Below are 22,519 nucleotides of genomic sequence, written 5' to 3'. Positions count from 1 at the left end.
GCCGCCAGACAGCCATGATGGAAAATGCCTCAGGGTAGTTATTTGTGCGGCTATTTTGAAGCTCCTACCTAAATATGAGTGAATAATCACTTCATCTTTGATGGTCACTGGAATTACATGTAAAGAATCACCAACAAGTCAAATCTTATCAAAAAAACACTTAATGTTATGGCTTGGCCCCAAAATGTGATAATTACTGTGCATGTGGAACATAATATTTTCTTTAATGTTCTAATTAAGAGTGCGTGAACAATGTCCAGAACAAATTTCACGCTAATTCATGTTACAGTCAGACAAGAAAAACAATAAGCACACTTACCTACATCTTCATCCTACAGTAACAAGTAGATACGGCTTCTGTGATACAATTCAGACAGTCGTGCGTGTGCCACTGCAACTAAACATATGAATCAATGCTCATTGTTGAGTGGCACATATCAGTTCTTTCAAAGCAATAGAAAGCAACACCCCAAGTATATCACATCAGTTTACAAGCTCTGCAGCTTGACATGAATGACGTTAAAAATTGTGTTATGAGATAGAATATGACATCTGTAATGTAATGTAGCATACAATAACAATTGAATTGGCATGTATAGCAGTCCATGTGTTTAGAGCTTGAAAAACTAGTCTTCTCTAAGTTGGCAATTCCAAAGTTCAGCTGCTTTCTATTTTTAAGCTCTCAAGACTAAGATTAAGGGAATTCACTCAGACCTCGAAATGTAAATGTCAAGATACATCTTCTGATTATCATTCACCAACCCATTCGTAGCCACTTCCCCAAGCCCTGCCACGCCATAAAGATTGCTCAGCAAAGGTTTGAGAAAGACAGCAATGAGCCAAAGGTGTGCACCCGATATACGAACTCCCCAGAACACAATCTCATCGAGGGGCTACAGACTGCACCAAAGCCAGATGGATCTCTTGAGACTACAAGCCTCAGAACTGAATGGATAGGCTGCCAGCGTGTTAGTGCCAGACACCGGTGCCACAAAAAATTGCCAGAGGTCTATTATTCCTGCCTCAGTGAGTCAGAAGTCTTTTGACAGCATGAGGGGGGCTGCACAATGTTTGGCCCTGATCAGTTGAAAAACATCTTTTTTGTGTGTGTGTGTCACTAGAAAGTAAACTGTCCTGCAACTTTTAGAGATACCCTCTTTATTTGTGTAACTTGTGTAAAGTTGGCAATTGTAATGACTGAAAAGAAAAGCAATTAAAGTGACCAGTAAGTCTCTGAACAGATCAATGAGAAGACATATTGATTTAAGATTTGGAGAAATAGCATCCCATTCTGAAGTACACTTTATTTTGTCACTTTTAAACAGATTAGCTCTTGAAGGCTCATCTCGACGAGCTCCTCAGTAAAGTGAAAGCCTGCCTCCCTCCACATGACTGAATGTTTGGCCTGGATCAGTTGTTACTTTGTCTCCTGCAGGTTGTACAAAATGCAACTTTTGACAGGAAAGAAATCGCATGTTCACATCACACCTGTACTCACCTCTCTACACCGGCTTGTAGTCCATTTCATTTAACAGGAAGTAACCTTTGTCAGAACCAGGCTCAGGGAGGGGCGCCTATCAGCCTATCAGAGGGGAGGAAGACGGGACAAAAGATACACTTTCAGGAGAGACAGAGATTAATAATAACCGCAGAGTGTTGTATAAACACATACTCAGCAAAAAAGGTGAGTGAAGAAGAAACAGTGCATAATGGGACCCCCCAGGCAGCCTCGGCCTATTACAGCGTGACTAAAGAAGGATTTAGGGTCGCCTGATCCACCCCTAAGTATACGCTTTGTCAAAAAAGAACTAAGTTCGAAGGCTCATCTTAAAAATACAGAGGGTGTCTGTCTCTTGAAGCCAAACTGGGAGCTGGTTCCACAGAAGAGGGGCCTGAAAGCTGAAGGCTCTGCCTCCCATTCTACTTTTAAAGGACCCACAAGTAAGCCCGCAGTCTGAGAGCAACGTGCTCTATTGGGGTGATACAGTGCAGTGAAGTCTTCAAGATAAGATGGGGCCTGATTATTCAAGACCTTGTATGTCAGGAGGAGGATTTTAAATTTGAGTCTACATTTAACAGGGAGCCGATGAAGGGAAGCCAATATGGGACAGAAAGGCTCTCTCTTTCTAGTCCCTGTCAGTACTGTGGCTGGATCAGATAGAGGCTTTTAGGACAACCCAGTAATAATGAATTATAATAGTTGAGTCTAGAAGTAATAAATGCATGAACTAGTTTTTCAGCTTTACACTGAGATGGGATGTTTCTCATTTTAGAGATATTGCACAAAAGCCGAGGCAGCAGAGCCTTTTTGGTGGCGTCCCCTAAAATTTGGAACAACCTCACCCTTTCATGTGAGAGCTTCGCAGTCACTCACTCAATCATTTTAAATCCTTGTTTAAAAAAAACAACAACAACTCATGCTTGCCAGCTTTCAGTGTTGATGCAGCAGGATATCCTGGCTTTTATTGTGAAAACAGAGCTCATTTACTTCTACCATTGTTTCATTTGATTTTGTTAAATCAAGGTTTATGTTTTTATTGTGTGTTTTAGTGCACATTTATTGTTAATTTCAGATATATCCTGTGCAGCACTTTGCTGAGGTGATATTGCTTCAAACGTGATCTAGAAATAATCTTTGACTTGATTTTCCAGTGCTAATGCTAGATACTCGAAATACAGTGAAATCTGTGTAAGCATGTCACTGAAACCCTGTAAATTAAATCGCACAAATGCAGCTTCACTTCAGGAAGCGAGGACATTGTATCCACCGTTGCCCTCTGCTATACGTGCTGTCAGAGATCGTATCTTGCGGCTGACGGCATCTGTTTAGTGGAGATTCAATAAGGTGTGGCAGTGACGGCTTCATCTTCACTCTGTAGACTCGGTGAGAGGCACCACGAGTCAAACAGCACACTGCTCGCCTGCTCTCACAAATGTACAAAATGGATCCGGAGGATAAAAGCAATTAGAGGTTATTTTTTCTCTCTTCTTGGCTGTCTCTCATTTGCTCTCTTGTTCAGAGTGAAAGAATAATCTTTTCTTTGTGCAATCCCCTCCTGATTTCTCACTTTCTGGAAGATGAATTGTGCTAATAATTGGAATTGAAGTGCTGAAAATTCTAATGAGCCCCTGCATATATTTTGTTGCTCATGCTAATTTTTCATGGGCTAAAGCGCTTTTTTTTTTCTTCCTTACATTAAGCCCGACCGGTTATTTTCAATTAATCCTGAGGCTCACTGTAATTGGCTTCCACACCCAGATTTAAGACTAAGAAAATCTATTATTTATTTGCTTTTCTCCCACCCTTCCCACTTGCAGCCTATCCTGCTCACTGCCAATAAAAAAAGGCCTCCCGTGTCTTAATTTATTACAAGTGAAGTGAAGAAGCATTAGTAATCATGAGTCATGTCCCCATCTTTTCACCCCAACAGCTCTGCTGTCACTGTGCGGTCACCAACCACCAGGTTTTTAGGGCTAACATCCAATGTGAGCTCAGGAGATTACCTGACTGACTAAAATAGTCTTCTGAGAAGATGTGAAATTAAGATAGAAAACCAGACAGCACCCCTACCACCCTTTACTTCTGCAAAAAATGGGTAGAACCTGAGAAATCCATTCATATTTCTTTGGAAGAACCCTGCAGCCACAGGTATACTGTGCATTAAAAATAAACCTAAAAGCAAGCAATTCGATTCCATATGGAAGACATTTTTATTACAGACAACACACGTGAAGAAGAAAATAGAATTCAGTAGGTGTATCTATGGAGAAAATCTAGTACAGCCCTGCAGAAACACTCAGCAGGCATTTTCCTGCTGGCTCATACAACACAGTGTCTGACCACAGACTCCTGCTGGCTAACATAATGTAATCCGTCTGTCTCCTCCTCGCCGCACACTCAAACCTCTTTGTCCCCCTCTATTTAATCAGAAAACAACGAAAACAACAGCCTCCCTTTATTTTTCACATCTCTGCGCACACGGTATGCACGCTCACACACCTGCTTCTCTTCCTTAAACCTCTGGTTAAGGATCACAGTGGATGGTTCCCAGTATAAAATCTAATCTGGTGGTTGGTATAGCAACAGGATGACAAGGTGTTTAAAATAAATTCTGTTCTTAGCCATCTTTGGTACCAGATTAGTTTTTTTTTTTTTGTTTTTTTAAGTCACATCATCAACAGGTGCTGTGTTCTCTGAGGAAAATGATGGCAGGCATCTCGCTGATCCTCAGACAGCAAAGGCAACTGAATCTTTGAGGGACACATCTGGACAGAGGTGGGTTTGTTTCCTGAAAGGTGGATGCTGCTCCAAAGTTGTTCCCCCACATGAACCAAATGCCGTGTTGCAAAATGGGCTCCACTTTAATCAAATAAATGTAAAAAAACAAAAACAAAAACCATAAAAGCAGAGAAAACAACCTTAAAATCATTTAAAAAGTTAGTTTCAATCAAATAAATAAATAAATAAATCAGCCATGGGCTACATTCTGACATAATGGGAATCTTTGTTTATCTTAGAAGCACAGTTTTGGGAATTTACAATTATGATGTTAATTTATCATAACTGTGTTCACTGATCTTAAAAGACTTCCCTCATATTGAAACATGTCATGCCACTTTAAAGCCTTCTTGAAAAGCTTTAATTTCAGTTGTCACCAGGATAAAAAACAAACAACAACAACAAAAACAGCATGTATACAACCCCCACCAACACCACCTCCTTTAATTTTTTGAAATTTGCCCTGACCTTTCATTGCTGCACATTTATGTTTTCTTACATTCCATATTGAAAAAACGAACATCACAGTGCATCAATATTTAACATGCCGTACTCGTTACTTTAAGTTTTATGTACATTTTGGACCAAATGAGCTAAAATGAGTCTTTAATTGGTTCTTCTAATACCGTTGTACTTAAACCCTTGTAAGGGAACAAAACCTTCACTCCTGTTTCTGTTTCTTATTGGCAATATTCACTAAACTATTACTTTGTCACTGTGAATGTACTTTGTGTTGATTCAATACAGCTTTTTGTTAAAAAAAAAGCCCCACCAATGTGTCATGTGGCTCATAGCGATAACCTTGGCTATCTATGCAGCTATACTGAATGCTAGCGTACAGATAACAACACACTTAAAATTATACTCCTGCCATCATCTTTACTGAATGAGAAGGCTACAGATTTCAAGTCTGTGTCCTGTAAGTGCCCTGACTCTATATTTTGTGTTTAGTTTAGCATGGCAGGATGCTAATACTAATTAGCTCTATACATTGTATCCTATCCATTAGGCTGATGGCAAAATCGTTTGCCTTCCAGCACCTCATTTTTATAGAGTGTCTGATTTAATAATAGGCATATCTGTTATCTTCAATGCTTGCTTTTTATGCACTTTAGGTCTTGCTGCTGCACTTCTTGCCTGTGGATGTCACGATCCTGGCTTTCTGACCCAGCGTTTTCAGTTTACGTTTTGAGTTCACAAGTTATTCCTTGAAATATGTTGAGTAATAGGATTATAATTTGGTTCCCTTACATTTGGTCTAGTTGTGTTTCACTTAGGTCTTCTGTGTTAGTTTGTCATGTTTCTTGTCTTCTTGTTCATGTTATCATGGTTGTGTTATCATGCCTATGCTGTTTCCTGTTTTATTTTGAAAGTCTGTGTCCTATGTCAGTATAGTCGGCTTTGCTTCCTTTTCTCGTTGAGTCAGATTAGCCTTAGCTGTTTCCCCATGTGTTTCCACTTCCCCTGATCACCTTCTGTGTGTATTTAGTCTGTGTGTTTCTTGCTGTGGTTCCAAGTTTCGTGTCAGAGTTCTTCATGTTGTTTTTTTAAGTTCTTCCACTTTAGGTTAATGTTTAGTTTTGGCTCGCCTTTTGTTAATATCAAGTCTTGTTCCACATTCTTTTGTGTCTGCATTTGATCTGCTATTCACAATTCATACAGTCTGCTTCGGCACACTGTTCCCTGTAGGTGCAGACCCATACCATGAAACATAAATTGCTGCAGACAGAAATAACAATTTTCCTTTGACTAAAGTGGACCCAGCTGAAATAAGACTTTGAGTTAGTGATGCTGCTTGATTAAAGGGATAATCAGTGTGGTTGCAGTGCATCCCAAGGGGAGCATGAATGTGAGTTTTCACAACAAGTCATCCAGATGTTATTTGATCCATCTTTCCATGTATCCAATTCAGGGTCATATCCCAGCTGTCACAGAGGCACACCTCTGGGTACACCCTCGAAAGGTCACCAGTCTGTCGCAGGCTAACACACAGTGATAGACAACCATTCACACCTACAGTCAATGTAGAATCACCAGTTAACCTAACCCCACTAACTGCATGTGTTCAGAACCCACTTTATTTGTTTTACAAAATATCAAAGTCGTCAACCAATCCATGGCACTAAAGCAGGGTTAGGGAACGTAGAGAGAGAGAGAAAGAGAGAGATGGTGTCCTGCAGGTTTTAGATGTCACCCTGGGTCACCACACCTGAATCAAATGATTAGTTCATTACCAGGCCTCTGGAGAACTTCAAGACATGCTGAGGAGCTAATTTATCCATTTAAATCAGCTGTGTTGGATCAAGGACACATCTAAAACCTGCAGGACACCGGCTCTCGAGGCCTGGAGTTGCCGACCCCTGCACTAAAGGAACGGTCTAAGTCATGACGATCAATCCAGCTAATCCAGTTTGAACCAGTGGACTGGTCTAAAGACCAACAAACCTTACAGTGTTACCAAACCTAAAGCCCCTTTGACAGGGCCAAAACCCTGTAATTATGAAACAGACTTTTATTAATCATCCTTTTATCTCAATAAATCTTTATTGTGCTATGTGCCATGCATCTTTGCTTCCTGACTGAAATGTTAAAGGTACAGAGAACAGTCATCTCTCTGGGTTAGAAATTGAGATGATTAATTAACTCTCTGATGTCTCCAAAGGAAGCAGTTTCAAGCTATCAGTGATGATATATTGGCGCATCTGAGCACCCTCAAATTCTGGTACAATCAAGCGTCTCAAACTGTGAGCTGAGCAGTAGTTCATTGCTAGCCAGAGGATTCAGTACTGCTGTGCTGTCAGTTCTACACTGATCGTTACCATAGACAGCGATGAGGCCTTTTAAACCTTACTGTATACTAACATCAATCTCATCAGTTTATCATGCTATATGTTATGTGTCACTCTGTAACTCTTACAGAGTGACACATGCTGCACGTGTGCTGCGAGGTGTGTGATGAAATAGGCCTGTGAACAGAACAAAAGCTCTAACACAAAGTAAAGTATTATCATGGAGTCCAATCCTTTATTCTATACTAGCATAAGTATACGCTGCATTTCATCACAGAGGTAATGCATCACCTGAGCATGCTCAGGACCACCAATCAAACACGCCAACCTTGTTTAAAGACCAACAGGTGCATGGTGGTGGACATGCTCAAGCTGGGATTTCTACATTTATTGAGATGCTGCCTCAGTTGTGCATGTTTCTAGATAAATGAGGAGCACAGAGAGAACTTTTAAATGAGTCATGTATGGATGTAACATAATTTAAAGAGCCAACTTTCAAGAAGATATAAAGTGCCTGGTGTCTAAAAAAAATTTAAGGAAATATTATTGGTTTGCCCTGAAATGCCTCTTACCAGACACAGTGAGAGGTTTTAGTGGCCTATAGAGCTGTATCATCACAGTGTATAGTTTTTGGTCACTCTTTACTTTATGGCACACTAATAAAGGTACCGACTTATACTTTGTATTAACCCTTTAAGGCCTGAACCATAAATTTATAGCTAGAAAATTCAATTTTTTTTATTGAACCTACTAACAAATTAAAAAATTAAAAGAAATTAAATATAAATTTAATACATCTGGAGTTTGTGCAAAAAGATTGCTCGCAGTTTATCTTACATAAAAACATATAAGGGAGTTAGGATTAAAAAAAAGTCACACTCATGTTATAAATGTCTCAAAAACTGATGTCAACTAAGATACACGTGGCATTACAGGGTTAAATTAGACAAAACTAGAAATAGGTTCTTTATTATAGGGGAGAGCGGGGTAAGTTGTCACACTTTTCACACTGACTAACTTTTACTGAGCACCATACATCACAACGTAATAAATGTTTCACCAAATGAAAGAAGGAAGTCTCGGGCACATATGATGTATTCATTACATTTTCATATCTTATCTCATTACGGAGTTGTAGACTGTTGAATGGAGAATGTGCACTTGTGACAATTTGCCCCATCGGCAGGTAAGTTGTCACACTAGATTATCTTAAAATATGAACACAAATACTTAATTGTGATTATTGATTTTAATTGTTAAATTCAAACCAAAACTGGAAATTTGAACAATTATGCCAAGAGAATTTGGAAAAAAACAATTATTTCAATCCAATACACATTTTAATCAAAACATTAAGTAGAAAGAAAACTTTAGTTTGAACTTTAAACTCAAATGTTCTCTGGCTTGCACATAAATCCATCATAACTGAATGGAATGCTGCAAATAACTTGCTTTAATTAACATGTTTATCCTCTGAACAAAACAGATGCCCTATTTCTGATTAATCAGACTCAACTTCAGGGTCACAATTCTGGCACACATAAATTGCTTGGCCTGAGGTGCAAGCATCATGGGCCCATTTGTTGCATTTTATGCATTTTACCCAGGTCTCTTTTGGACGACTGTTTGAAAATGGCTCCACACAGACAAGGCAGAAGCACTCTTCATCATCTGATGATGACTCTTGAATTATTTTTCTTCTTTTAGCTGCGTTGTTCTTCATAGGTCCAGATGTTTTCCCCCCTCGCGTCCCTCTCTTTTGAAACAGCTTTTTGCTAGATTCAGCCTTATTCTTTTCTTTTTCTAGTTGCTGCTTCACTGGCGTGTCGGTTAGAATTGCTGATTTGCGTCGTTTTCTTCCTTTGCTGTTTGGTTTTCGGCGGCCAGCTTTTGGATATGGCCGGATGTCCTCTGGAGTTGGTAGTCTGCTGTCAGTAATTGCAGTGCTGGGTAAGGGTGAGCTCGTGATAGAGATGGTGCTGGAGCTTGGCAGTTCAGAGTTGGTGCTGGGGCCTAGCAGTGCAGAGTTGGTGCTGGGGCCTGGCAGTGCAGAGGTAGTGCTGGGGCCTGGCAGGGCAGGGTCCGGAATAGGGCGATCTGTGACGTAGGATGGTGCAAACTCGGCTTCCAGAAATACATTTCTGTTGTAAGGTTGAATCCCAGCCACCCTAAAACCAGCCTGAATGTTCAATGGGGTTGCAGCCAGAGGATATGCAATTGCCACAATCCCAGGAATGTCATAAATAGACATTGTCTTCCCAGGGTTGTTCCTCATCCAGGCATCACACGTGCTGTTGATGTGCCTCTTTAGTGGCCCGTAGACAGACCTGTCTAATGGTTGGAGCCGATGTGAGCAGTGGGGTGGGAATGACAGCATGATTATGCCATTTTCTTTGGCATAATTGAGTCCATCAATGGACAGATGAGACTCGTGGTTGTCCAAAAGGAGTAAACAGGGCTTCTCCTTTGAACACTTTGTATGTTCATTGAAATGTTGCAGGAAGTCAACAAAGTGTGTGTCTTTCATCCATCCAGAGGAATTTGCCCCTCCTTTGCTGCCGGGTGGCCCGTTGATCAGGAAATGGTTACGGAAGTGGACACGCGGGAAAATAAAGTATGGAGGTAAACTATTCCCTATGGCTGAGACAGCACAGGCCAGTGTGACAAGGGTTCCCCTTTCAGCAGAGGTCAATGACCCTACTTGTTTGAATCCACATCTGGCCAACACTTTGTCTGGTTTATGTACAGTGGTGACCCCAGTTTCATCAACATTCCAAATGTCTCCTGGTCCAAACTCATATTTGCATAACACTTTCTCCAAGTTGTCAAAGAAAGCATTGACATTCTCTCTGTTGAAGCTACTTGCCCTGGCAAGGCTAGTTGCTTCTGACTTTCTCAGTGACAATGTTGTATGCCGCTTTAAAAAGCCTGTAAACCACTCTTTGCTGGCCTTTTCTTTTTCTGCCCACAAAGGCACAAACTTCAGTTCGTGTGCCACAGCAAACTGGTAGGCAAGCTTTCTGACCTCACTTGGTGACAGACCAAAATAAATGTCAGCTGACCTAGTAATATACTCAACAAGCTGCTTTTCCAAATCAGGGGAAAAAATCTTCCTTGGCGTTGTATAACCAACCATTGTTGTTGGCATGGCTGTCTGACTTTCAATTTCTTCTCTGGTAATCTTTTGACAATACCGAGTTAGAGTACGGTAATTTATGTCAAAATCCTTTGCTGTACTTCTGATTGATTTGTTCTGCATCTTTACCTGCCTGACTGCCTTTAACATAATGTCAGGTGGTGTTCTGCCACGCTCTGTCTTTCGTTGATAATTTCGAACCATCTTACTTTCTTCCTTCCTTCCTTAATTCCTGCCTCTCCTTCCTTTCTTCAAAAACCTTATTGCAAATACAAATGAATTACAATATCACAATTTTTTGGAGCATTTATTTGTATTGGGGCAAGTTGTCACATGTGACGACTTGCCCCAAAGTTAATGAGACAACTTGCCCCAAACTGACATTTATGCTAATTTTGGCTAAATGTCAGGGTTAGCTCAACATAGCACATCAGCTGAAGTATCAAAAGACACGTTAATGTCTCCTCTATTTTGTGTAAAATAATAATTTGTAACATCTATACCTAACAAAGTTGTACTGAAGAAAATTTAAAGTGATTTATTTTTCCTTTTAGGTCAAAAAAATAAAAAAGATGTGCTCACCTCAGATTAGAGCAGTCTTGACCACATGTGAACAGGAGGTTGACTATAGAAGAAGAAGTCACACAAAGTGGCTATTTCATTTTTGAGATAGAGCCTCTAGTGTTGGAGTTATGAACAGTGTGACAACTTACCCGTGTGACAACTTACCCCGCTCTCCCCTACATAAGCGCACACAGGAAATCCCTAGCTAGACACTTTACAGCTAAATTAGCAACTGTTTGGAAAGTGCATGCTATTAGAACTGTCGCAGCAGTGCATGTAGCATGCAGAGAGCAGCCACTGGTTGTCTCTACATGCTCTAGCACTGGTCTGCTAAATGGATAACTATGTTAGCCCAAGCGACAACCTCCAGAGCTGAAAGCTGAAGCTAGTAAGCTAGTAAGGAAATGCTAGCATGTTAGCTTTGCTAGCGAACACTGGAGGCTGACTCAAAATGCGAGTCATTTGATTCAAAATCATGTTTACAGCCGGGCATAACAATCATTTTCAGCCCCTATGGATAATTTCCCCATTTATAACAACTCTAGTGGAGCTGAAGCTTTATTTATCTCATCATCCTGACGACTGGGGTTGTCGGTGTGGCCTCGTTAACTGACAAGTGTCCACACACGGAAAATGTGGCTGATTAGTGTCTGCTAGGCCTCACCTTCACTAATTAGAGTCACTGCACTAGACATTTTTGTGGTGTTTTTGCTGTGTGTAATATGTTTTGTCATTCATATTACACACAGTGTCAACAGGACACTGAATTTAAATCCTCTCATTTATTTTGTTGATTTTTTTTTTCATCTGCAGCTTCAAGGCTTTAGAATTTGCAGATTACCTGCAATCACTGTAGCTACTGTGGAAAAAACATAAAAGGTGACCACTTATTAGGTGTTTCATTTGCACACTTAAGAGTTAATTAATTTAGGAACTATCCGTTTCAATGAGTTGAAGTGCTTTGATTTCTTTTTTCACATTTTTTCTTTGCTCGTTGTCGCTTGTGATTTCAGTTTCGTGAGCAGATGAAAGCAGTGTAGGTTGGTACTGAGGCAGTGTTGGTTTGGATGATTGGAGGGCTAAGAGAACAGCATTTCTTCAGGGAATAGCTTGCGTGAGCTTGGGAACAGAAACCAGATTCCCTTTTTCAGATTGTTGCAGTATGTACAAATTGAGGTTCAATGATTGACAGTAAAAACAGGAGGTCAAGGGCCAATCAAACGATCGCAGGAAAGGGTATTTCTATGGTTTCATTTGTCCAGAATCTCTCGCTGCTATACGTTTTTTTTTTTTTTTTTTTTTAAACAGGAAAGCACGACAGATGAAAAGACTCCCCTTTCACGTTTTATTCAAAAGGGTCCTTGAGGAGAAAACAGCCTGTTGTTTGGAGGTATGTGCTTTGCAGAGTGTTTATGAGGTTGGAGGAAAAAAAATCAAGATGTTTAGCCTTGCTATTGACTGGGTTCATCTCATTGTTCAGTTAGAAGTCATTTACGCAGGTCCTGCTTTTGTTAAAATAGCGGGGGAGCAGGTCAGCGAGAAAATGAAACACTAATTTTCAAAAGAAAATCAGCTTTTTTATCTGGCTTTATCTCAGTAATTGATGCAGTCTTAGAAAAAAAATCGTGCACTGACCAACAAGATAAACTTACTTACCGTGACAATGATGGCAGGTAATCATGAGTGTCTTCATATCTATCTGTCTATCTATCTACAAATTTTGGATTAGCCAGCCCTTATTCACAAAATATAATTACTACTGTAATTATATTTTCAATAAACTCATCAATGACTTTCTATCCTTGACATTTTAGTGCTGCATGTGCGTCATTCCATTTCCATTTGCTTCCAAGACCCAGTGTAGCAGCATTGCAGAAGATACGTCCAATTATCTGCAGCCAAACTTAGAAGGGCAAGGGCCAATCAAATAATCAGTGTGAAGAACCCTTGTCCACATTAATTTTGCCTGAGGATCTCACCTGAGGGCTATTGCTTTTTCAACATGAGAGCCTCTCTGAAGGGGCTCTGAGAGACGGAGTCATCCTGTTTGATGGGTTCTTTGGGGAGTGATGGAGAGATGTGGCTGGTCTGTCAGTATAGCACTTCTGGTAATGTTTGTTTGCATTGTTTCAGTCAGTCAAATTATATATTTAGATCCTGACATTTTACCGTCCATACTCCCATCAGTGGAGAGTACCGTTGGGCTATTAAGCCACAACATTTAAACCACAGATGGTAAGTGAACAGTGGCTTAGGAGGTAGAGTAGGCCTGATCTATGACCACAGTAAACACTTTCCTGACAAGCTAGTGGTCTCAATCAGTAGTTTCAAGACTTACTGGAAACAACATGGTGTTCATTTTTTGGTCCTTAGTAGAGTCAAAAACAGAGTTGAACTTATGACTGACAAGTAGCTACTGTGGGAGCATGCAGTGCACCCTGTTTTGTCAGTCAGATCCATTGCTTGCTTGAAAGCTCCACTTTTAAATTCTGCACAATACAAAGCACTCAGAATGGGAGTTCAGTAACTGATGAGTGGTTGAGGAACCCAGTAAGAGACCAAGTCATTACCCTGGTCTCCAAATCCAGTTGCCCATTAACAAGATGGGGTTGTGTGCGTTTGCATTCACAGAGGCCTTTACACGTGAATCACAGGTGCCAAAGCCATCCACTATCAATGTGTAGTTATGAACCAGTGTTGGGAAGGTTACTTTAATTCACGTTACTCAGTGAATACTTTGGATTACTTAAAACACTGTCATGCTTTTTACAACTACATGAATGTACTATTGCTGTGTGATTTATTAGTATTACTGAAGGATACTCACCATACCAATACCAACTAGATTTATAAATCTTAATATAAAATGAGTAACAGTAGGGTGGACATTAGGTAAGGCTGCACTTTTTGCAGCGATCTCATATAGAAAACTATTCTGTGCGTATATATGCTTAAGATGGAAAAACAACTATAATGCTCAGAGCTTTGCATGGAGGACAAAAATAAGTACAAAAAAAGTCAAAAGGAAGATTTTGTGCAAAAAGGGCAAAGAGCTGGCGTTTGATAAGCACAACTGTACAAACCCTGATTTAGGGGAAAAAATAACCCATTTCAAACAGAAAAGAGCTGTAGTAATCGCAGTGTCAGACAGTCAGGAAATGCAGCGAAATTGCAGTACAGTGTTTGTCAGGACTACCTGTCTTCAGGTCCCTGCTTTTAAGCAGTTGTCCAGGTAAGTCGAAAACAGCAGCGGAAAAGCTTTTCACGTCCTTGTACAAACAAGTCTGATAACTGTTTGAATAATCTGTGTGTTCACGAGGACCAAGACGTCACTGCTTTTGGTTGTAACATCCATGGAAGCAGGAGGCTGCACTCAGACCAGGTGTAAACATGTTTTTGAAAAGCCAGCAATCAGTGACATGAATCACTTGTCTCTGCGGCCTACACAGCAATGTGCAAAGTGTCGCTAAAAGCCTTGTTTACTGTATAAACCTTATTGTTGCATTGTAGCTAACATTATTAAAGAGGACCTGTTATCTTTTTTAAGGTGCCTTCCTTGTAATTTCCTTTTTGGTGAACTAGTTGGTGGGATGACAAAGAACGGCAAGCATGCACCTGAGGAGTGAGTTACAGCAGCACTAAATGAGGTGGGACAGAAAGACACACCTGCAAATTTCACCACAGGCTTGGATACATATGCGTCACATATTTAGTGGGAAAATGACTCAGGCAAGCCTAGAATTTGTCAAAGTAATCTCAGAGTTTCAACTGGAGGAACAGCTAAAAGAAAAAGAGGTTTTCTTCTCACCCCTCATATATCCATACTGCTCTACAAGATTAGGAAATAACAGCATAACACACAGTGCAGATTGAGATTATTGTAGCAGAGGGAGCAACGCGCCACCTCAAGTTATCTTATGGGAAAGCAGAAGGAGTTTGTGGTGCAAGACGTTGCTGCAACACTGGAGAAAATAAAGCTGAAGAAGTCTAGATGAGAAGGTGTCTGGGGAACATGCTCAGCACATGCTGTCCATTCTTCAGAGACAAGTGAAAGTGATACTAGAAGCTGTCAGTCATGTCAGTTAACAGTAGTATGCTTGCTAATGTTGGCAGACACATTACAAGTGACAGACATGGCACGCAGAGAAACTTGAATTGTAAGCTGTGGGAGAAATTTACAACAGCAGGGATGGTGGAATCTCTGCTGTTCTTCGGGGGGGGGGGGGGGCCGTTGAAACCTTATTTGGGGGAAAAGTGAGCAAACATGTTGAGCAGTTTTATCAGAGCTGATTGGAGAGCCTGCACATGCAGTGAATTTGGATATTGCTTCTCACATAAGCATCTGCAGGTGTGTCAGGATGGCTGATGAGAGGTGACGTGCTTCTAGGTTTCTGACTATAGTCATTTGTGCTACACATATACACAATTGTTGCTTCCAAAAGCTCTTGTTTCATTTTTATGTAATCCTCACTATTAGTATTTGATCTGTTTCTTACGCGCCTTGATATTTACGCTCCGTGCCCTGTTAGCATGATTCTGCTCTGAACATTAATAATGTTAATGTTTAGACAAGGCAATACATGTAAATGACTGCATTCCACATAAAAGCACACATACAGCACTTAACTTGGACATGACATGGGTGTATTTTCACCACTATAATCTAATAAAAACATTTAAAGTTAGTTAGTAAGCCTACGTCCACACAACCCTGGATAAACCTGAAAACGGCGCTTTCGTCTGAAAACGCTCCACGTCCACACTATCGTTTTCAGTCATTTTCACAGAGTTGTGCGTCCACATTGAAACGGCTGAAAACGCTTACGTTCCAGTACTGCGCATGTGTGAAACGCAAGACGATTCGACCTGCCTCATTTCTGTCTGCCGTTTATTTACTTTCCTGCTCTTTGAAACATTGCTGCAAACAATGAGGCGGAGTTGTTGCTGCGAGTATCACAAACGTAAAAAGTTTGAGGAAAGGAATTTGAGGAATAGCTATCTGGAGCATGTAGAACCTGATATTAATCTTTAATAGGGCTGTCAAAATTGCGAGCAAACAAAACAACTGCTGTGTAATGCCCTCCGCTATCTTAGTTTAGTTGGTCACATGACTGCATCACATGACTAAAATGTGTCATTGTTTTCGAAAAGGCTCCGGGTTCGCTGACCACACTGCGACGCGAAAACGGCATTTTCAAATGTATCCGCTTTGGAGAGCGTTTTCAAAATGCTGCGTTTTCCTTGAACGAAAATGCCGTCTCAGTGTGGACGGACGGCCAAAACGGAGAGAAAAAGATGCGTTTTCGTTTGAAAACGCATTAGTGTGGACATGGCCTAAAAGAGCAGCTAACTAGATCTCACAGGCCTAGCACTGGCAGTCCCAGGCTTCTACCTTTCTACCTTTAAAACCCGCCACCAGCCAAATGGCTGGTAGGCTTTTAGCTAAGCTTTAGCTTCAGCCAAGTGGAAGCTAAATTGGCTAGTCATTCATATGTAAATTGGGTTGTTACCTGGGAATTCTGGAGGGAGGGGAGTGGGGGTGTGTGGATGAGGGGGTGGGGGAGCTGCTAAAAGCGGTGAGCTTCCTTTTGTGTTTCATCTTGATGCATTCTCAATCATCCAGGGAAACAAATCTCCAAAAGTCACCAACTTGGAGTGTTTCAGTTTGCCATCTTAGGGAGAAATCAACACACATGGGTGTATGTCCTTTGTTGCTGACATTTATTGATAAAAACAGTACAAAAAATCAACCATTTGTACACATTTTTACAAATAATTATAAAAAGTGAGTGAGTACATTTCAACATTTTCAGCAATCACTCACAATCCTGGCACTGCCATGGTATCTGTAGTCTGCATTTACCTTGGCTTGGCTTCCTGATCAATTGTCCACTACCAAAAGGAAGCCAAGCCCTGTGATCACACCTTGTTTTGTTGTAAAGGGTGGCAGGGCTTGGCTTCCTTTTGGTAGTGGAGCATTGATCAGTCGTCCATTGTGGCATCAATGTGATCACACCTTGTTTTGTTGTAAAGGGTGGCAGGGCTTGGCTTCCTTTTGGTAGTGGAGCATTGATCAGGAAGCCAAGCCCTATATATATGATACAATCTCACTACACTTAGCCTAATCCTTCATTGCCCTGAAGAATTCTGTGGTGTACGGACCTCCTCTCCAAGGAAAGAAAATGCAGAGAAGACTCACCACTCAGCAGGCCTTGGAAATGATCCTGAGGGAAGTCGACCCTTGTGACTCGGATGGAGAAGACCTACAAGTTCAGCCGGATTCGGACTCAGAGCTGTCTGATCAGTCTTCCGGTTAGTTGCATTTCATGTTATTTCCTATTTCATTTCAAATAAGTAAGTGGATGTAGTTTGTAAGTAAGATATTTCAGACATTATTCTGATACAGAGGAGGAGATACTGGACCTTCCCATTGCTCACAATTTGAATTTGTTCACACTGCAGATGAGGAGACTGCTTCTGCACCTAAAAAGAGAGCTTGTTTGGGGACTGAGACAGCGAAAGATGGCACAGTGTGGCGTGAAGAACAGGTGGGGACCTGTCTCCCTTTCACCCCAATAGAAGCGTACGCTGCAGATGGAGAGCCAACGGCTAAGGCCAGGAGAAATATCACGAGTCGCCTTCGGAGCTTCCTGTGTTTCATCACTCTTGACATGCTTCGTAGCATTCAAGAATGGACTGTTCAACATGCACAGCAAACGGAGCATGTTCATTGGTTCATGGACCTCCCTGAACTAATGGCATTTATTGCAATTGTCATCTTGCGGGGGGTTACCAGGGTTCCATCTCTAAATGACTGCTGGTCAGCAAACCTGGGAAACCCACAGATAATTGGAACTATGGCACGAAACCGCTTCCAAGAAATCATGCAACACCTACGCTTTGATGACAAGTCCACCCGCAGTGATCGAGCAAAGACTGATAAGTTCGCTGCAATTTCCAGTTTGTGGGGATCATTTGTCACCAACTGCATCACGTGCTACAACCCTGGTCTACATATCACCGTTGATGAACAGCTTTTCCCATCAAAGACTCGGTGCAGTTTCCTGCAGTATATTGCAAGTAAGCCGGACAAGTTTGGGATCAAGTTTTGGGTGGCTTGCGACCTAAAATCCAAGTACATTTGCAATGTCTTCCCATATCTTGGCAAGGACCCCAGTCGTCCCACTGGGGAGAGACTTTCTGAAAATGTAGTAATGAGGCTGATGGAACCATTCCTAGACAAGGGCAGAAATGTTACCACGGACAATTTTTTCACATCGCTTTCACTTGTGCAAAAACTTCTTAGACGGAAAACCACCATCCTCGGCACAGTCAACAAGAGTCGCAGGGAAATTCCTCAATCCACTAGACAGACAGATCGCAATGAATTCACCACTCAGGTATGTTGCAGGTCTTTTGTGGTTCTATGTTTATGTGTTTCATTGTGTGTAAAAGTGCTATGGAAATAACAATTTATCTTATTTCTTAGGTGTTTTCAACCTCTGCTGCCACGCTGACGGCGTATGCGGCCAAACGGAAGAAGACAGTCTACATTCTTAGCAGCATGCACGGCGTGGTTCAGACTGATAACACTACCAAAAGGAAGCCAAACACTGTCACCCTTTACAACAAAACAAAGTGTGGCGTGGATGTGATGGACCAGATGGTTCGGGAGTACACTGTCCGCAGAGGAACACGGCGCTGGCCAGTTGCCGTGTTTTATAACATGATTGACATGGCAGCACTGAATGCACATGTGCTGTATCAAGCATGCTCCGGGACGAAGGAAAGACGGGTGGACTTCCTGGTGGAGCTTGCAAGGGAGTTAGCTCACTCTCATGTAGCTGCGAAGAAGGCAAGAAAAGAACAGTTGCCTTTGACACAACCCTCCACACCGAGCCCTGGAAAAAGAGCCATGTGTCAGGTCAAACACAATTGCAAGAACAATCATGCCACTGTGCGATGTGTTCACTGCAACAGATACACATGTGGTAAAAGGATTGTGAGTGATTGCTGAAAATGTTGAAATGTACTCAGTCACTTTTTATAATTATTTGTAAAAATGTGTACAAATGGTTGATTTTTTTGTACTGTTTTTATCAATAAATCTCAGCAACAAAGGACATACACCCATGTGTGTTGATTTCTCCCTAAGATGGCAAACTGAAACACTCCAAGTTGGTGACTTTTGGAGATTTATTTCCCTGGATGATTGAGAATGCATCAAGATGAAACACAAAAGGAAGTGCACAGCTTTTAGCAGCTCCCCCACGCCCTCAATCACACACCCCCACTCCCCTCCCTCCAGAATTCCCAGCTAACAACCTAATATACATATGAATGACTAGCCAATTTAGCTTCCACTTGGCTGAAGCTAAAGCTTAGCTAAAAGCCATTTGGCTGCTCTCCGGGTTTTAAAGGTAGAAAAGCCAAATGGCTGGGCTCTGGGCCTTCCTAGTGCTAAAGGTCAATCAGTGATCCCTAGCGTACCTAGATGCAAGGGAAAAGTGTGTATTCCTCACCTCTTAGGCAAGTGGTCTGTCTGCATAATTGATTGAAAGTCTCAGTCATGCAGGCCTAGAGGCTGGTGAGTCATCCCCCTGGGAAATATGTTCTCCACTTAAGGGGATAAAAGTTTCGCTTTTTGAAATGTGTTGGTCTCAGCGATGAGGCTCAACTTTTACTTTGAAACCAAGTGGTCTCAGTTTGCTTTTCACCTTTCACAGCGTTGCTGCCGCTCGGCTAGCAGTCTCCGATGCAAACAATAGGTGACCGCTGCCAACCTGCTAGAAACCAACGCGAAGAGGCTTTCCTTGCAGCATCACATACCTCATTGCAACCAGTTTGAACTAGTGACTGCCTTCAAGCTCAAGCAGCCATTCTCCAACAGACTTGGAGTTTTCCCTAGCGACCAGTGGTTGCTAGGGGTGGTCCACTTGGGCCATAGCTCAGTTACTTGGAAAGTCAGTTTTAGTGATGCTTGATTGATAACCACTTGCCACCCATCCTATACTGACATGCTGAAAGATATTATTTATTTTTCACAACTATAATGAATTCTTTCACACTGTTGTCACCCTTTATAGTGTCATAAGTATCACAATAATAAATGCTGCATCAGTAACTGATTTTGAATCTTGGCACAGATTATGGTGATGGTCTCATCTGAAGGTTAGGCCAGAGCCAGATTCACAGTTCTCTAAATAAAGTCTTATTTGGTTTTCTGATTAAGTCATAGCTGCAATCAAATTTTATTGTCAGTCCATTTTATAAATGAAGCTCTGGGACTTCCTTGCCATTCCTTTCACTGACAGGTCTAATGAGCAGTGAAGCAGACATAATTATCAATATGCAAATTGATATCGGGCCAGTGAATTTGCACCCACACCAACAAAGGCAGAGATTCATAAAATGCAACTGTGTGTATTCACGGCTTCATAAATCTGATTGAAAGAATGCGAAAGCGACAATTGCTATGAGAACATCTGGTGCAATTACCTGCCTCATCAGTGAAGACAAAGTCATTTTTAGACAAGCCCAGTGTTTCCGTATTACATCCGACTTCACCGAATTGTCATCTGTGTAACATACAGACCTGATCATGAACCACAGAGAGGCCACTCTCATCCGCTGTCTGTCTGTATACATCAAAGCCCGATGTGCCATCTGTTATTTTAATATATCGCTAAAGGATTATGTAAACACCAAGAAAATGAAGAAAACTGGTGTAAGATTGGCAAAACTCAAAATGCTCAGGGTCAGAATTTTATTAAACCTACATCTGTAAAATCTCTGCTGAATATGTCTTTATCCACCTGTGCTTTCATGGTAGAAACACAACAGGTGTTTTGTCTTTATTGTCTTCTTATCTGCCTACTTCTATTCCAACTACTTTGCTGGAACTATTTAAAACAAATCAGTGGATACAGTCTGTGAGGCTGTCTCAGTGTTTTTAACAGCTTCAGATTAGACAGTATCAACAATGCAGAGCCTCCATTTTTAGTTAATATTACAATGTAATCAGAATTTCCATTATACTGATTATTACAGACTATTGCAGGCCTTTAAAAACACCTACACAGCTATAACCAGACTAAAAGGAAGAGATGGTTTTAACTAATAAGGCCGATCACACAAGCTGGCATATTTACTCAGTTTCTTTTATTTCTAAATTATTTTTTTCCTCCAAAGCAACACATAGAGGCACTACACAAAGACTAAATCATCTCACAGTAAAAATGTATAAATGCTGTTATGTAGAGCAAACTGAAACTACTTTAAACTGTTGTGACAAAAAGAATGAAAAGCGGCCAGTCAACATAAAAAGATCCACAGACTTTGAGCCCCAGGTGACATTATAGTAGCTTTATAGGCTGATGACTCCGTTTGAGCACAGACACGAGATTTATGTTGCATTTTGGCTGAATGAATGAGCCTCAAAAGGCATATCCACCAGGGGAAAGAGCACTCCTAACATCCATTAGCAGCCTAGATGGCTAATTAGCAGCTAGTCAGCAGTGGCACATCGTCCCTTGGCTTGTAAGTTCCAGTTAGCAGCACAGGTGCTAATAAGCCCATGTGCTAGAAGACATTTTGACATGTCATCGCAGGAAAACCACAGGTGTAACTAATAACACAGATAATGGCTGCATGCACTCCATTTAGGTTAACTAATTACAAGGTCCTGTTGCTGTGCATGCTGAGTGTGGCTGTGTGCGCTCGCTCGTGATATGTATTCTGCCTATATGGTTGAACAGTCAAAGAAATGACCTCCTCTGTATTTTTCCTAAACACTTTTCATTGACCACAGTGGAACACACTATGAGGTCATGGAAAGGAAAAACAATAATTATGTAAGAAAAGACAAACATGGTGTCAGTGCAATCTGGCTGCACTTACACCGGGATGCTTATTAAGCAACGGTGGACGTTGTTGATGCGCTTCTGGCTGCATTTTCCACTACATTTTGATGCTTCGCCCTGTGCATTCTCTCCGTGTTATTTCTTACAGAAAATGTAAATGGCTATAACACGGTGAAAAATATGAGTGAGTTTCAGGATGAATAAATACAGCACCAGAGTTAAGTAAATACAGGGGCACACCTGTTAGTCTTTGAATTGAGCTGTTTTCTGTCCCATGGCCACAGGTGTATAAAATCAAGCACCTAGCCGTGCAGTATGCATTTGGAAAGAGTGGATCGTCCTAAAGAGCCCGAAACATAGTTATGGGCGGATCAGGTGACCCTGAACCATCCTTTAGTCACACTGTAATAGACCTAGGCTGCTAGAAGCTGATGCACCTCTTATTCACTCTCTGTTTATACACCATTTAATCATTAATAATTAATTTAAAGCTCCAGCTCTCTCCCATGTGTCTTTTGTCCTGTCTGTTTCTACTCTCTTCTCATTCCCCTCACCCCTAACTGGTCACAGCAGATGGCTTCCCCTCTCTGTGCGCGGTTCTACTGGAGATTTCTTCATGTTGAAAGGGAGTTTTTCCTTCCTATTGTCACAAACTGGTTACTCACAGGTGATTGTTGAGGTTTTCTCTCAGCCTGTAATATTGTAGGGTCTTTAATATACCTTGAGTGCCTTGAGGTGACAGTTTGTGATGTGGAACTGGTATTATCAAGAAGTGTTGAGGAACCACAGCAACTCAATAACTGCAGAGGTCCAAACCATCCATCCATCTTCTTCCGCTTTATCCGGGGCCGGGTCGCGGGGGCAGAAGCCTAAGCAGAGAAGCCCAGAC

The 22,519-nt window shown here is 41.3% G+C and overlaps 2 protein-coding genes across 3 annotated transcripts in view; one reads left to right on the top strand and one right to left on the bottom strand.

The window, feature by feature from the left end:
• The window catches only part of doc2b (double C2-like domains, beta), a 193,814-nt gene that overhangs the window by 32,417 nt on the left and 138,878 nt on the right, over nucleotides 1–22,519 (top strand). The gene's annotated exons all lie outside the window — the stretch shown is intronic.
• LOC113031129 (uncharacterized) lies at nucleotides 6,591–12,032 on the bottom strand. Its single transcript, XM_026183040.1, has 2 exons — nucleotides 10,934–12,032; nucleotides 6,591–10,857 (listed from the first exon to the last, which is right to left on the bottom strand). The coding sequence occupies exon 2, from the start codon at nucleotides 10,406–10,408 to the stop codon at nucleotides 8,570–8,572; it is 1,839 nt and encodes a 612-aa protein (XP_026038825.1). The 5' UTR covers nucleotides 10,409–10,857; nucleotides 10,934–12,032; the 3' UTR covers nucleotides 6,591–8,569.

The sequence above is a fragment of the Astatotilapia calliptera genome, chromosome 10 (assembly GCF_900246225.1).
Source record: "Astatotilapia calliptera chromosome 10, fAstCal1.2, whole genome shotgun sequence".
Classification (NCBI taxonomy): Eukaryota; Metazoa; Chordata; class Actinopteri; order Cichliformes; family Cichlidae; genus Astatotilapia; species Astatotilapia calliptera.
Note: the sequence above shows the minus strand (reverse complement) of the source record. Positions and strands in the feature narration are given on the sequence as shown.

Excerpts from the sequence above, each read along its gene's own strand:
- LOC113031129 (XM_026183040.1), bottom strand. The coding sequence starts at position 10,408 with ATGGTTCGAAATTATCAACGAAAGACAGAGCGTGGCAGAACACCACCT.